This window comes from Pteropus alecto, unplaced genomic scaffold (genome assembly GCF_000325575.1).
Source record: "Pteropus alecto unplaced genomic scaffold, ASM32557v1 scaffold171, whole genome shotgun sequence".
Lineage (NCBI taxonomy): Eukaryota > Metazoa > Chordata > Mammalia > Chiroptera > Pteropodidae > Pteropus > Pteropus alecto.
In genome coordinates this window covers 6,917,691-6,933,002 of record NW_006431925.1, presented here as the reverse complement: position 1 = coordinate 6,933,002, position 15,312 = coordinate 6,917,691, and the positions used below count along the sequence as shown (strand labels likewise).

At 38.0% G+C, this 15,312-nt stretch overlaps 1 protein-coding gene across 8 annotated transcripts in view; it reads right to left on the bottom strand.

Moving 5' to 3' along the window:
• The window catches only part of NPAS3 (neuronal PAS domain protein 3), an 807,876-nt gene that overhangs the window by 220,197 nt on the left and 572,367 nt on the right, over window positions 1-15,312 (bottom strand). For all 8 annotated transcript variants that reach the window (XM_025043375.1, XM_025043377.1, XM_025043376.1 and 5 more), the window contains one exon: window positions 12,524-12,613. In XM_025043375.1, coding sequence (XP_024899143.1) covers window positions 12,524-12,613 — 90 coding nt within the window. The remainder of the gene's footprint in view (window positions 1-12,523; window positions 12,614-15,312) is intronic.

The following is a 15,312-nucleotide window of genomic DNA, read 5'->3' as shown; positions in this document are numbered from 1 at the left end:
GGCTAAATGCTGGCGTGCATGAATGCATATTAAATGTGTGGCAAATATCATGGGTATCCTGGGTTTAGATCCTTATTACTGATTGCCGGGCTTTGCTATTGAATCTTGAAATATTTCTGATAATGTCAAACATCAGAATTTGGGGGATATCTCCATGTAACTTTACCAACGTTTTCAGAAGTTCGTTTATATGCATTGACATTGTGAGAAAAACTATTTTATGGTTCTGAGCAGGGTGCTTAATTCCGCCAAGTCTCAGTTTCTCTTAACTCATAAACCTTGAGTAATTCTACCTGTCAATTAACCTAAAACTTCCCAGAGGCAGGTAGCCATAACACTTAACAGTTAGTGCTTCGGAGTCAGGTGGGATGGGTTACAATGCTAGTTCTGCCACGTCCTACTTGTATGACTTCGGGCAGCTATTTAACCTCTCTGAGCCTCAGTTTGCTAAGAAATGGGGATAATATTCGTACCTAAGAATATTTAGGATTATAAACTTTAATGGTAGTAAAGTGCTTAGAACAATGCCTGGCACACAGTAAGGGCTCAGTGAACGTTAGTTATAATTATCGTTCATTACAAAGCAATAGATATGAACAGAAAAGTTTTCACAGAGCGATAGGAACACTTCGCAGAGAAGGCATCAGGGACACTCGAGGCAATCGTACGAATAACAATACCTCAGGATTGTTTAGAATTCTATATATTTTCAGTGTGTTCGTACTTTTTAGATCCTCCGACACCCTATGAAAGGTTTGGGAAATGTAATAATGTCTATGTTTGAATGTCTGGGGTCAGCAAAATCAGTATTTGCAAAAATGAAATACCTTGTTAAAAAGAAAGTCAATCTGTCCTTTGCATAGCCCAGAATAAAAGGGTAACGACGAGGTATCCGGGAGAACTACTGTTATTGACATCACTGACCTATAAACATATTCCCTTCAGCGTGATATACAGCACTTCAGTGCCCTTGTTTTTATATAATTGCTATTACCACAGCCTTTCAATTTCGAGTGCTCAAACGAGAGCAATTCATATTTCAGATAATCTGCCAACGAGAAAAACTAATTTCAAAATATTTGATCATAAAAGTTGTCCTCGGCTTCTACAGAGATAATTTAGTCAAATAATATCAGATAATCTGAAAGCAGTCTTAGCAGGAAATTGCTAGGGACTCCGTCTAAGCAGCCTCCATTTGCACTTATATAAATGTACTGAAAGTGTAGGAGACTTTGACAGCCTGCCATATGTGATTTCATTCCATAGCCTACCTACTCTACCATCAAAAGTTATATCCTTTGAAGCACTGCCAGAATTACTTTACCCTGGTAGATATGCTAGATGTGCCCTTTAAAAGCCATATCATTTCTTTTCTACTCTGACTAGTTCAGGGTAGCATCTGCTCAACTAAATTCCTTTGAAGGTTAAAAATAAAATAGTCTTACTTCTCTCAGGCTCCCCTCCCCCACCCTACGCTAGTGCTTATGATAAAATGTCCAGTGCTGAATGAATTTCAGAGAGCACACATTTTAAAGAAGAAGGAACCTGAGAAATTGCCCCTTCCTTTTACACTTAAGAAAAATTAAGATCCAGGCTTCTCGAAGGACACTCGCCTGATTCCTAGCAGAGGCGAGACCAGAATCAGGTGTCCCGAATCCCAGTCCAGTGCGCTTTCTCTTGCTTCTCCAAAGACGGAAATTCTAATAGACAAAAGGATCAAGCCAGAAACCGACAATAGACACGCCACCCGCGGAGTGTCTTGATTTTATAAACAGAAGATGAATGCTTGGATTTCATCTCCAGGAAAACATTTGCTTTTTAGAAATAGTCATACTTGGCACTCTCTCTCCTCAGTGCTGCTGACAGTTGCAGTCAGTTATTACACTGTTGTGACTTGGAAGCTGATGCCCCCAAACAGATCAAAATTAGTAACATCATGATTCAGGATTGTCTATTTTCCCCTCAGCTTGCTAATCTATGCTTCTCTTATAATTATTTTAAAAGGCACTATCTGATTTCCTGAGCACCGCCCCAGGTGTTCTCCGTGATAATGAATGGATAAACATATCATCCAGTGTCACAGAGCAGTTGTGACATTTTAGAAATATCTTCAGTTTAACTCTTCTCATTTCAATGTGCGTTACATCCAAGGTTGCAGGCCTGTGTTTTTACTAAAGAGCTGAATGAGTCCCGGTAATTGCATGATTTACTTGTCTGCTCAAGTGAAAAGGTTTTGAAATGTAGTGAAATGGCACGGTCCTTTCTTGGTCTTTGTAAACCCTGCGATGTCAATTTTAATTAATGACCTGGAAAAATTATGTTTTTCCTTTTTTCAATTTCAGGGAATTGGTTCCAGTCTCACCTCTTATTTTCCTTGAATTTGCATGTTCTGTCCCGAGGGATGTGCAGACTTGTAATTCACACAGGCATGTACACAGGACATCACAAACATGCCAAACCTCTGCCGTGCAGCAGTTTGAAGTGATTCAGGACTAACAGTCTGACCACGTTTCTCGTCCAGATGACCAGGTCGCAAACAACGCTCCCTTTACACTTGGCGATGGAGGCTGAGGAGATTCCCATGCTTACTGGGAGTGGTGATCCCTGCTTGCTCTTCAAAAGTTGTCTGCCAACAGAATCTCATTTTCCACATAGTCATTTCTGATTAAGCTTAAAATGGAATGTCTCTGAACACTTTAATTTTTGTGCCTCTCTCCCTTTCCTTCGCCCCCTTTTGATTTTGTCAGGTAGATAATGATTCTCTGCATAGATATTTAAAGGTAAGAAAGGAACTCACCACTTAAAGGAATATTTCGTAATATAAATAATCTTCATTTAGTCATTTTGCAATTTTGCTAGCCTCAACATTTCTTCAAGCAAAGCAAGCCTGTACACTTCATGGGAAAGAACAAGATCCTAGCTAATGCTACCATTCCCGTTTTCTTGAAAAATCTCTCAGCTTCTCCCCTATATCTAGACAAGTACATTTGGTGCAAATGTATCTTTAGGCTCCAAAAAGTATCAAGTTTAACAATCAGGGACCTTGAGTAATCAGAAATAAGCATCTAATAAAGTATAGTAAGAATAGATCTGAAAGTCGAGACAGACTATAGAATAAGAAAACTCAGAAGTTCGGGAAACTGTGCCCTGTGAGTGTGCGCCTTAAAGCCTTAGCGCTTCCCCAATCGAGAGGCAATTTTCTATTGTTTCCTTGGCAAAGCATTGCTGAAAGGGATTGCCAGTGGTTCCGAAACAATGCTCCTATTGGGGAGAGGGGGCAAAAGAGAGGAGGCTGCTTGAGACAAAGCTGGCTTCACCAAAACTGAGAAGAAAAGCTAAATGGAATCTTTGATTCTTTACCTCACATCCAAATGCCGTATTATTGACATACTTCTGAGATTTACCAAACGCCACACTTGGCACACGGGTATTCTGTTGTCACCTCCACCAAGGGCCTTAACTTACCCTGAACACATCCAATCTCAAACTACTTTTTTTCCTTCCCAGGGAAAACTTCTTTCTGTGCACATTCTTGTGCTCTCAAAAAGTTTGCATAGTTATTGAAAGTAATAGATTTAATCTGCCAGCACATTAAAAATTAATAGCATTGGAAGAAATTTTTCTCTTATTATTGAATATGGTAAATTTGCAGTTGTAGGAGGCTGAAAGGGGGAGGAGATGCCCAAAGGAAACCTGGTTTACTGTTTTAGTGAATCGTTTTGTAAATTATTTATATCGGTAGAAAAAAATGCAGTAGACGCAAAAACAAATCAGGAAGAAACCAATTTATACATTTATATATGTGCGTATACAGACATGAACATTTGAAGATGCTCTAAGTCCTTGGAACAATCGCCATCGGCCTCTTTAAAAATGGCTATTTAGGAAAAAGAGATTGCATCTCTAGACTGTCATCTAAAGGGGACAGAGGGAATAAGAAGAATAAAAAGTCACAGGGCATTTGATGTCTAAAACCAGCATCGATTTTCAGGTTATCAGCCTGGTTCTAGAACTTATGCAAAAACCTAAAGTCAATTTCGTTATTATATTCCAGCTGAAATTATCACTGAAATTGTTGCCATGTTACTCCTGACATGAAAACCATGTCTTCTTATGTAAGAGCTAAAACCCAATATGGATTGAATGTGTATGTGTAGAAATGAAATTTGGATTTCACATGAATTTAACGATTTTATGACCTCCTTCCCAGGAGGTCAAGTTATTTCTTATTCTTTATATGAGCAGTTTGCATTTGCTCATCACTCTCACAGGGGCCAGGTGAACTGAGGAAGAAGGATATAGCTGGCCTAGGTGCAGAGGTATTATTTTGCATATATTGCCTATATAAGTACCACATTATAGACAGAAATTATCTTTACTTTCCAACTTTGCATAATAAAATAAGCCATTAAATTAATACTATATAGAAAATACTGCTTGTCAGGCAAAGAAATGTACAGTGCTTTCCAGAAAACTGGGGACATTACATTGCCAATGCCTGCATGAATAATACATGGGTTAATTCAGAAAAACACCGTTTCATTATTTAAAAATGAATAAATTACAGACTTAGAATGATGACTAAATTTTCTTCTCCATCTTACTTTTGCTCAGTGCTCTACTTTAAAAATGAATACGAAAACACTATTTTATCCATGCGAATAAAACAACCTAGCTCCTCAAAAAGTATTTTTTTTCTGACTTAGATTTCCTGATTCCATAAAATGTAGACACTCCATTTTCTTTTTCTTTTTTTTCTTGATCATATTAACTCCGGAAATTAAGAAGCAATGTGAAAGGTCTTCAAATTAAATGTTTGAAATTGGTGCGCCTATCTTTTATTGTCTTGAGACACTGTGATTCAGTCTAAGTGAAAACGCTCCCTTTGCATACAGACTTGGTGTGTTGTGGCCTCAGTGCCTGGTAAAATATGTCCGAAGGAATAAATAAGAATATAACGCTCATGTATGATGACACAAATTTCTTTCATTTTCCTTTTTTGGTTTACTCTGAAAGGCCTGTTAAAAATCAGGCCTATTTGAGGACCGATGAAAACATGGAAGAGAGAAAGAAATGTGCTAGTAATAAGAAATTAATTTGGGGTTAAAATAAGTAAAACATCCCCATGCAGTGCATTTAGGCTGAGCATCAAGTGACAACCAGCAGATTATTCTACCGATTTCTAATGCTGGAAATTCGGATGGCATTTACTAGCATAACCTTTCAACTCTGAGCACATCAATAGAGGCCGACAGTGGCTTGAAATATGATTCCTTGCAGATAGCATATCCTCATTCATCTGACTGTGCTGCTCTGTGCTCCATTGCACAAACAGCGTCTTACCCACTTCTGAGAGGACACTAATAAAAAAGGCATCAATTTTCAGCTCTAGTACTACTGTGATCTCTTTATATGTTCGACATCCAACATTAAATTAAAATGCTGTTATAAATCCTACTTTCTGAATCTGGAATGAGTGTTGGGTTTTTGTCGCATGAGACTGCAGCAAATCTTGTCAAAAGCAAGGAAGCACGTCTTGTTCACTCAGAATTAATGTTGTGGATGAAAGAAGGAGGTAAAAGGGGTTGAATATGGTGAACTGAGGGTGTCAAAGCCAGTGGGGGCTGTAGCTTCAGGGTGCCAAACTAGGCAGGGTATTTGCTGCTTTCAAGAAGTGGCTAATCAAGAATTGTAATTATCAACGACAAGCTGTGTGGCAGGAAGATTACGGTTAAATAGACAGGCGCGCGTGCACACACACATCTATATATATCAACAGAAAAATTTTAAGCATAAAGAAATGGTCAATTATTCCTCTCCGGCAGAAAAATATTTTCTAAACACCAGTGGTTCTGATGAAGCCTCGTGGATTACATCAAAATAGAGGCCGCCATTGGGATGCACAGCCCTGTAAGCACAGGGTGACGTACTATTTGGGCCTTATGTCAGTATTACATAATTTTAAAGTTACGTGAGAAACATCTAAAATCACTGGATGGTGAGGGAACAAGATTAGAAACTAAAGTGCATGGATTAAAATAGTTTCAGAAGGCTTTGAGTAAAGATTGCAGGGGAGAGAAGAAAAAAACCTTACAAGTACAAGGAAGAAAGAAACTGATTAGTTTTTTTTCGTTTTGCTAAAGACGGGGAAGCACTATAGGAGAACATGAGAGAATTTTTCTACTCTTTCCGATAAAAAGCTCCCTGCTAACATAGATTATCACCTAGAACTATGTGAACTAAAGGGTAACAAGCTTCAACAAAGATACAGAGTGCAGAGCTGCGGTGTTCTGCCTGGCTCATTCATAATTAGGGAGGAAATAAAGAGGCGTGTTTGCCTATTTGGAAGGGTGGGGTGAAAGGAAAACGGGGAAGAGCGAGCAGTTCAATATCTGGATCGAACAGAGGAACTTTTTCCCCCAAGGATCCTGCCAGGAGGAACCTTGACATGCACAAAGTCAGAACGTAGACAAAGTTGCCCTGGTGAGAACGATAAGGTCACCCGTGGGATTGCTGAGATTATCTCTGTCAAGCACTCGGACAGCATGCAGTCAAATGATGCATCATGCAGTCATTTTCGGGGGTGTGGGGAGAAATCAATTTCTTCACCAGGTCGCTATTTGCTTTTCAAAGTGCCCTTGTAGGCCTTCACCACCGAGCATTTATCAATTTAAATGTTGTAAATTGATAATGTGCCACTGTGCCTTGTACTGCTTCTGAATTATTTTGATACTTATATTTTCTCAATAGTCTCTAAACCCTCAGAGCTTCCACATTCAAAAGGGCATTTTTCTTTGTTATATTCAGAAGTGATGAACTTTTTATGATTAGTACAGGAGAAAAATGCAGACTTGCTGGGGAAGAAAACACACAAGCTGCAGAAAATTATACATTTTCTTCTTTGAAAAACAATTAAGGTATGCCTACTCAAAAGGCTTCAGAGTGGGGCTAAAAAGTAATATTTGGAAGGCTATGTATATTCATTAAAGGGAGCCAGGTTATTCTAGCATTATATAAATTTAGAACACTAACTGAAAAAATGCTAACACGTGGATCCATTAATATAAGCCCTCTGCTGTGTTGAAATAATCCTTTTTTGTCTTTATATTCCAGCTATCTAGGATGTGATGATGCCAAACAAGAGTAATAACTTGTAAGGAAAGCTAATGCTGGCTTTAAAAAAAAAAAACCGCTTTAAAAAAAAATATATATATATATATCTTTTACAAGCATGGAAGCAAGACTATTAACCACCTACTAACCTCAACTTGATTTGCATTGAAAAACAGAGTGAAAGAGTTGAGGTTTGCACTTTGGAAAAGCAAAAGAAAGACATGGCAGTTGCAAAGCATCTTTAACCTCCAGTGATTTATTGGCCCTCAGCCAAGTTATCAGGGGAATCTAATTCTTCTTTATTATTCAAATAAACCACATTTGGCACCATGGTTCCCTTTCAGAATAGCTTCACAAATAGACTGAGCTCTGTCATTTATTTGACCTTGTACTTGTGTGCTGTAGCTGTAATTTTATTTGCCATTCTATATAACGAATGCAGAGAAATCTAAAATATGGAGATGAACGACAGGATGGGGAGAGGAGTTTATGGTAAATACATCTGCATGGCTTAAAAAAAAGAGACCAAATTTACGACAACCGTTTACCCCTTTCACCTTCACCTCTATTAGCTCCTCTACTTGCAGCCACCCTGCCCCTTTCAGCAAGCTGCCTAGATAGATACAAGCCAATTTGTAACCCTGTCTGTGGCCACCTTTTGGCTGGTTTACGACAGCAAGGAAGTATCTTCTACCAGAATGGGGACTTAATGAGAAAAAGGGAAGTGACTCATATGCAAGCTGGGCCCTGGAGGTGAATGAAGGGAGGGGTGGGGTGGGGGGAGTGGCATTAGAATGCATTTCAAGAGAGGACTTAGCTGGCTGCAGGGTATTTTCTAATAATATCACAACATAAAAATCTGTTAATTTCCTAGTTTGATTTTATTTTAAATAGGATTCTATGTTAACTTGAAAATATTTTGCTGGCATAAGTATGTATCAAAATAATCATCATCTCTCACCTTACTTTCAAGGAAAAATGTTTTTAAAAGCTATGAGTCCATTTTTATCCTCTGGTTGACTGAGACCACTGTCCTCTGCCTCTGGCAACTATAATGTTAAATTTCTCATCGGTATTAAAAAATAAAATGCAGGGCGTGTGTATGGAATAGCGAAGGCTGATTTAAAAGCACATAAACCATCAAACTCGTCAATGCCATTGTAAGGGGCCCGGATACCAGAACCTCACTCTCAAAATGATCTTTGACACAATGGCTGAGGTAGGTTAGAGAAAGGATCTTTTGCCTGCCTGTGAGGTTTGCAATACGTATGTCCCGTTTGGTATGTGGGGCATCACAGCCTCGCTCTAAATGTGTGCTCCAATTGTAGCAAGTCAATATGTTATAATCCACATATTAACCCCTACAGAAATTGTATTTGAGATTTACTTTTCTATTTCTGTCCCAGAAAAACTTTTGCTGTCCTTAAGAAGTGATGCTTCCATAGTTTTAATGTTTGGCTGTACTTCCCTTTTTGCTTTGGTTACTAGGAACTGCCTAGCTAAATCTGAAGCTTTATCAGACCATTTAGAACAGTTCCTATAAGCCTCTGTTGTGTTCTCTTCTGTGGCAAAAGATTACCTACCTACCGTTAACTTTTCCCCTTATTCCCTGGTTCTGTTTTGCCATTATTTTTTTATTGTATATGTTTATGTAAGCTATTTCCTTTGTAAAAAAAAGGAGGGTATAAGCCAACAAATAAATATTTTTCTAAACTTTAAATCCTATATCAAACTAGAAATGTTTTTTATCATATAAAGTCTCTTTTGGATTCTTAGTGATTAAGCTCTTTACATGTTAAAAGAGATGTCACAAAAGCTGGCTACATATCATTGCTACCTTTTCAGTGTTAGAGAATTCACTGTTTTCTTCATTTTCACTTCTGCCTATTCCATTATAGCTAGAGAGCAGAGTTCTGTTGAGTAGCTCTGAAGGCCATCACCGGGTAGAAGAAGTCATTTAATCTCCATGTAAACTGAACTCTGCATCAACACTTAGGGATCTTCCTTTAAGATAAGGCCTCAGGGTGAGTCACTGGAAATCATTTCTACCAAGGGAAGCAAGTCAACAGTGTCTTTCTACAACCTGAAACCGCATCTTGGATGTTAAGTTAAATATCTGTCTGGCAAAGTCAAAAGGACTGCTGAGGAGGTTCAGACATCATCATAGATCACTTCATTCCTGTCATCATGACAACATGAAAACACTTTACAGAGAATAACTGGTGCACACACACCCACACACACGCTGGACACCAGGAGCTGTTACATTCTGGCTGTCTCTATATTCATGCTACACAACAGAGCTCAGCAGAAGTTTATCTACTTAGTTTTCTCACGAGCCAAAAAAGAATCCTAATTCTTTCTTGAACATAAGCCGTTTTAAAGCCACCATATTTATTTACATGTTGAAAGAAAATAAAACTGAGGAAGGAATATCTTGAGTTACAAATGCAGGCACAACTCTGCTCTAACAAACTATCATGCTCACAATATTCCTCAATAATCTCATTGGTCTTTTTTTTTTTGTCGATAAGTCTTTAATGATACAGTTACATGCAGTCTTTATTTAATGAAACTATTTTAAAAGGAAATGAGGGACCATAACTTTATAGATTCCTTACCACTGTCTAGAATTTGATGGACTGATCACTAAAGCAAAGTTATAAGACACAAGCAGAGCATTTGGTTTGCATTTAATTAAGGGTGTATATGTGTATGTGTGTGTGTGTGTGTGTGTGTGTGTGTGTGTGTGTAAAAGATTAAGTATTAACTTAATAACTTTGAGTACATTTTACATTGTATGTCACCCATGACCACTCTGCATCCCTATAACTAAACGGGGTGCTGAGGAAACGTGGAAGGGTGATGTCTCAGGAATCTCAACTATCTGACTAGGACTTAGAAGACTAACTGCGTTGGAAATCCCTTCCCAAAATATTATCACAGATTATTTATCCTCTCATTCTTTGGGCACTTAAAAACATACCATGCTCTTATCAGATTATTTTTATGTTAACCCAGAACTATTCTTAAACTTTAGTTCTGAACGCTAAATACATACATTGGTATATGCAAAAAACACTTCCAGTGACTTACCCTTTACCATTTCACTTGCATAATGCCTCCAAAGGAAGATCTCTGTCTTGTATCTCAGAGCCTCCACCTGAATATTTGACTATTTCTGGCAACACTGAACACATCCACCCAGTGGGCAACAGCACACTGCAGCCAGCGTCTGCCCACGGGGAAGTCAAAATGCTGACTATTGCTAGGCACTTTAAAACCCATCACACATAAAAGAAGGGAATGACTGCACAGAAGTTGCCAGCTAAGTACCATGTCTATACACAGCTGCTTTATTCTGCGGAAACCTCGATGATATGTCTCAGATTTTAGGAAAAGACTGATTTAATGTTACAGTAGAGAAGCAGTGAAATAAACTGCTTTTAAGGAGAAATCAGCACAGGGTTAAAGCCAAATTTTTCTTGAACAGATGATATTTCAGATGGCCACACTATTCCAGATGCATCAATTTCCTTGAAAATCCAATCCATATATGTGCATATGCTGTGCTGGCAGGAGGACTGACTGAAATGGCCAAAACCCAAGAGCTAATATTCTTTTGGCCAGAATAATGCAATTATTATTTTCCTAGCTATCAGTCTAAGCATACAGAGCCATCTGTTATGCAAAGCAAACATACACATCTCAATTACAGAAAATGCAGTTGCCTTGACAGAATTTGGATTACACCACTAACCAGGGCTGTAAAATGTGTTTTGAGCTAGTATATAATGGATGCTTTTCAGGAGTCCCCTAATTAGCATTTACCTGCTTAAACTAATTATTCATCCTTCTTCACTGGCTGATTAAACTTTGTTGGATACTCTGCATAAAACAGATGAATATAGCACTGCAGAACAACAAACAGCGGTGTTTCCGGTTCTGTACAGTATTAACATGGTGGCACACTAATTTCAAAATTGGAGATTCCCAATACTATGTCCCAAACAGATTAAGATAAGGCTTAAAGTCTATTAAAGGCAATTACAAAACCAGAGATTTCAATGAGATACTTCAGCAAGAATACTAATATTGAGTTAACAGTAGCACAGTTTCTGTCATTTGGTTTCCTGAAGTCCACATAAAATAGAATTACTCTATACACTAGCAAATTGCTCACATGCTCTTCAAGGAAAAGTTAATGGACCCCTCACTTGGATTCTCAACAGTAAATAATCAAATTTGGCAGTGTTTCTTCTCCTCCCCCAACCCTCCTCAAATGCCAAATATCTCTCTTTATTATTTTCCCATGTCTGTCTTGATTTCCAGAAAACTCACTAATAGCCAAAAGGTTCCAGCCGTGCTGGAGGCCCCCCTTAGAACAGTGCCAACTTTCAGAAGCAAGGAGGGTGGAGTGGGTCCTGCTTAAGAGGAGAGAGACAAATCTTATCTCCATCTTTAGCTCCAAGGGGCAACTAAATGAGGACTAGATTATCCATCTGGCAGATCATCACACAGACAAAAAAAAATCCCTCCCATGGAGACTGCATTTTCCTTGTGCCAAACCACCAGATGAAAAGGGTCAATCTCAGCCAATCACCTGTATAGGCACAAATATCCAGATGTTCAGCACTTTTATGGAGAAAACATCTGGATAATTAGCTGGTTTGTAAACTTTTCTTCAGGGTATATTGGCATTCTGTAGACATAGCCTGTGTCTTGGGATCTAACGGAAGTAAAAGTTTCGTGTTCCAGAGGAATATTGAGAACTAACATCTAGGATTTTGTCCCGTGCCCCATTTGCTTCCACCTTCTTTTCTTTTAACCGCTGACAGATTCACGTGAGTAATTAAACTGCAAATAATGAAAAGCTACCTTAGTTTACGAGTTGTCTTTCAGCATTAGGAAGCATTTGCAAAAGCAGCAAAATATATCCTTGTTGGAACCCTCCCTGCAACACATTTTAATGGTCTCTTTCAGCATTTCTTGACTCCAGATGACTCCCTGTCATTGTGTCAGCTCCCAGGATAATGCAGGGTACTCCATAAACATCCAGTAATAGGACACAAGGGAAGCGCTATTACTGTGTCCCTCTCCTATCAGGCACAGAGGTTCCAAAGTTCAAAACAACTGAGGGAAGAAACTTCATTTGTTCTCAATAAATTAATAATGATCCTGGGGTCAGGGGGAGGGGCGGGCAAGGAGGGAGACTCAAGTTTTTGAGCACGAGTTTATTCTGAACGTTCCAAACTGACATACAATTTTCCCACTGACTTTGTGAGAAGAGACAGGAAGAACCATTCAAGAATAAATTTGATAATTCATGCTAAGCAGAATAGGAAGGAAAAAGCAGGAGGCTCAAGGAGGCTTCACAATCACAGCCAAGAATCTAAATAGTTTTACTTACTTGTGAGAGGCCAAGGTAGATGGAGACGGTTTCGGAAATGTATAAAAATTTTCCTTCTTGATTTAGTGCAAATACAAAGCCATCCAGGGACTGCAGAAAAAATACATACATAAACAGGTTAGTAAATACGTATGAAGGAGATTTAATTAGTAAGGCACCTGATACAAAGCAACACATATCGAATAGAAGATCATTTTTTTCTTTCATGTTTAAAATGGTCCTAAGACCTTTTAGTATTGCATTATACACGAACAAATTAAAGGTCTCAATTAAGATTACAAGCTTTCCTTTATTTCAGCGACTTCCTTATGTCCCTGTCCTTTTGATCAAGATATATTATGTTCATGTATAAAATCAAGTCATGCTGATTTTATGAGATGTTGCCTTTATTTTTTTGGATTCAGTAGGTACTGAGATTGAAGCAGCAAGATTCTCTATTTAATAGCTGCACTGGAATGGAAATTGTAATGAAACGAGAGAAAAAAGGGTTCTTACAGGAAGAGCAAGTAAAATCACCACTTGAGCTACTATGGACATCGATAATTTACTAATTAATAAAGGATTATGCCCTCCTCACTCTCAGTGCTTACTGTGTTAGAACAAATAGGAAAAGCCCATATATTACGGGTGAAATATATTGGTGTTTGTAGGCTGAAACCTTACAAACTGTAATCTTTTTCTGCAAAGACTCTGTATTAAAGTTTTATTGTAATAGAGCTTTCTATTATGACTCCTAAAACAGAAACAAAAGAAGAAATGATAAAGGAAAAAAGAATGCTACACATCATCTGTGACTCCTGAAATCTTACTTCGCTTTGCAAAAGGAGGGGCTGCTTTTTCAGTTTTGATGAGTGGTGTAAATCATCATGGATTCCAACTGCTATAAAACACTCAAAATGAGAATAAATGTGTTTCAAATTCTTGCAATCCAAGTGCATGTTGTATCTTTCATCATCCTCATGTCTTTTGTTTTGCTTTATTTATTTATTTTTAAGCAGGTAGATTGCACAGGTACCGTTTGCATGGAAAACGAAGTTTTAAAGATTAGTATCGATAGAGGTGGTGAATTTGGATGTATGAGAAACACAATGGGAACAAGGTCTGTGGCAACACTAAATTAATGACATAACTTTAAAACATTGAAACGTGGAAGAAGCATGTAAAATTCAATTAGAAAAATGCACTGCCTCAACTCACAACAGTAATTTCAGTCTCTTAAAATACTGAACTTGTTTTTGGAGCTATATATGAATATATAAAAATATATATATATTTATGTATGTGTATCTATACATATGGTAATATGTGTATATATATTTATATGTATATATGAAATTCAGATTCCACCCTTCCTGATCCTTTTTCATAGACCTAGTGGTCAGAAACTGTGGGTAGCACTCAACCTCTTCCTCTGATTTAGTGGGTTCTAAAAACAATTCAAAAGTCACATCGTATCGCTCCACATAAAAGCAAATTACATGAAAAACAAGAGTTTGGTTAAGATAGCACAATAATAATAGCTTACATTTATTAAGCAATATGTGTGTGCTAAGCAGTTTGCGTTCATTGTCTCTTTTCATTTTCTCAACTACCATCTGAGGTAATTATATTATTATCTACATTTTACATACAAGGAAATTCAGGCTTAGTAAAGGTAGGCAACATGCCTGTCTCTGGTAAGTGGAAGAGTTAGGATTCAAAATCATAGTCAGATTCAATAACTCTACTACCTTCCACTAAAAATAAAGATTCTCTAACTGGTATGTGTACATTAATGAAAAAATAAACAGTACAGCATTTCTTAAGTCAAAATATTTATCTTAAGAGTCAGACTATAACTTCTTAAAACACATTACTTGTTTTTGAATGATTTGTTCAAATGATAGAATCCTCTCATTAGGAGTTGGAGGCAAATGGGAAATGGGCTGACAAGAGAATTTATAAGTCACTTCCATATAGGTCACCTCATCACTTTTGCTCTATAATATCTCTCGTAGAACCAGCTATGGGATAGGGAGCAAAATATTATCTAAGGGAACTGGGTTCCTTAGCTTTGACAGAACTGCCACCCTCACCAGTGAGATCCAACCTTTCAAGCTCACAGTGTGGTACAGTGGAAACTTATTTTGAACCAGTGCAGAAGGGAGAGAAGTTGCCTTTGTAGAAGTTTGAAAAGGATTTCATTTCAACATGCCTTCAACTCAAACAAGATGTCTCTTGTGGATGACTCATGAAAATTAAGACTTTCCTGGCTTTGACTTTTTCTTCTTCCTCATGGAGAAAAGGCCTCGGTCAGGTTTTCCATTCAACCTACTAGCCATGGTTGGTTATACAATAACAGAGATTTGTGTAAGCCATCTTCTCAAACCTTAAAATGCCACTGTCAGATTAGAAGGACACACAGAGAGAGATCACAAGAGAACTTTAATGGGGACAAGTGACAATGTGAAGTCTGATTGGGAGCAGAAGAAAGGACTGATGGAGATGGCATAGAGATAATCTGGAGTCTAAACCCTCGTTTTATAGGTGAGGAAACTGAGGCACAGAGAGGCTAAGTGGCTGGACAAGATCATACAGCCAGCTAGTGCAGAACCAGGATTAAATCTGCTGTACTCCAATATTATTTAAGAATTTATGACATTATATGGTCCCGGTTGGCTTATTCAACTCCCAAGGAGACTGAATTTCTCAACAGTGGGGCAATGTCTTATTGAACTTTATCTAGCCAGCACCTAACAACTGCTCAGACAAGGCTTAGTAAATCCAGTTCTGCCTCCTACTAATGCTCT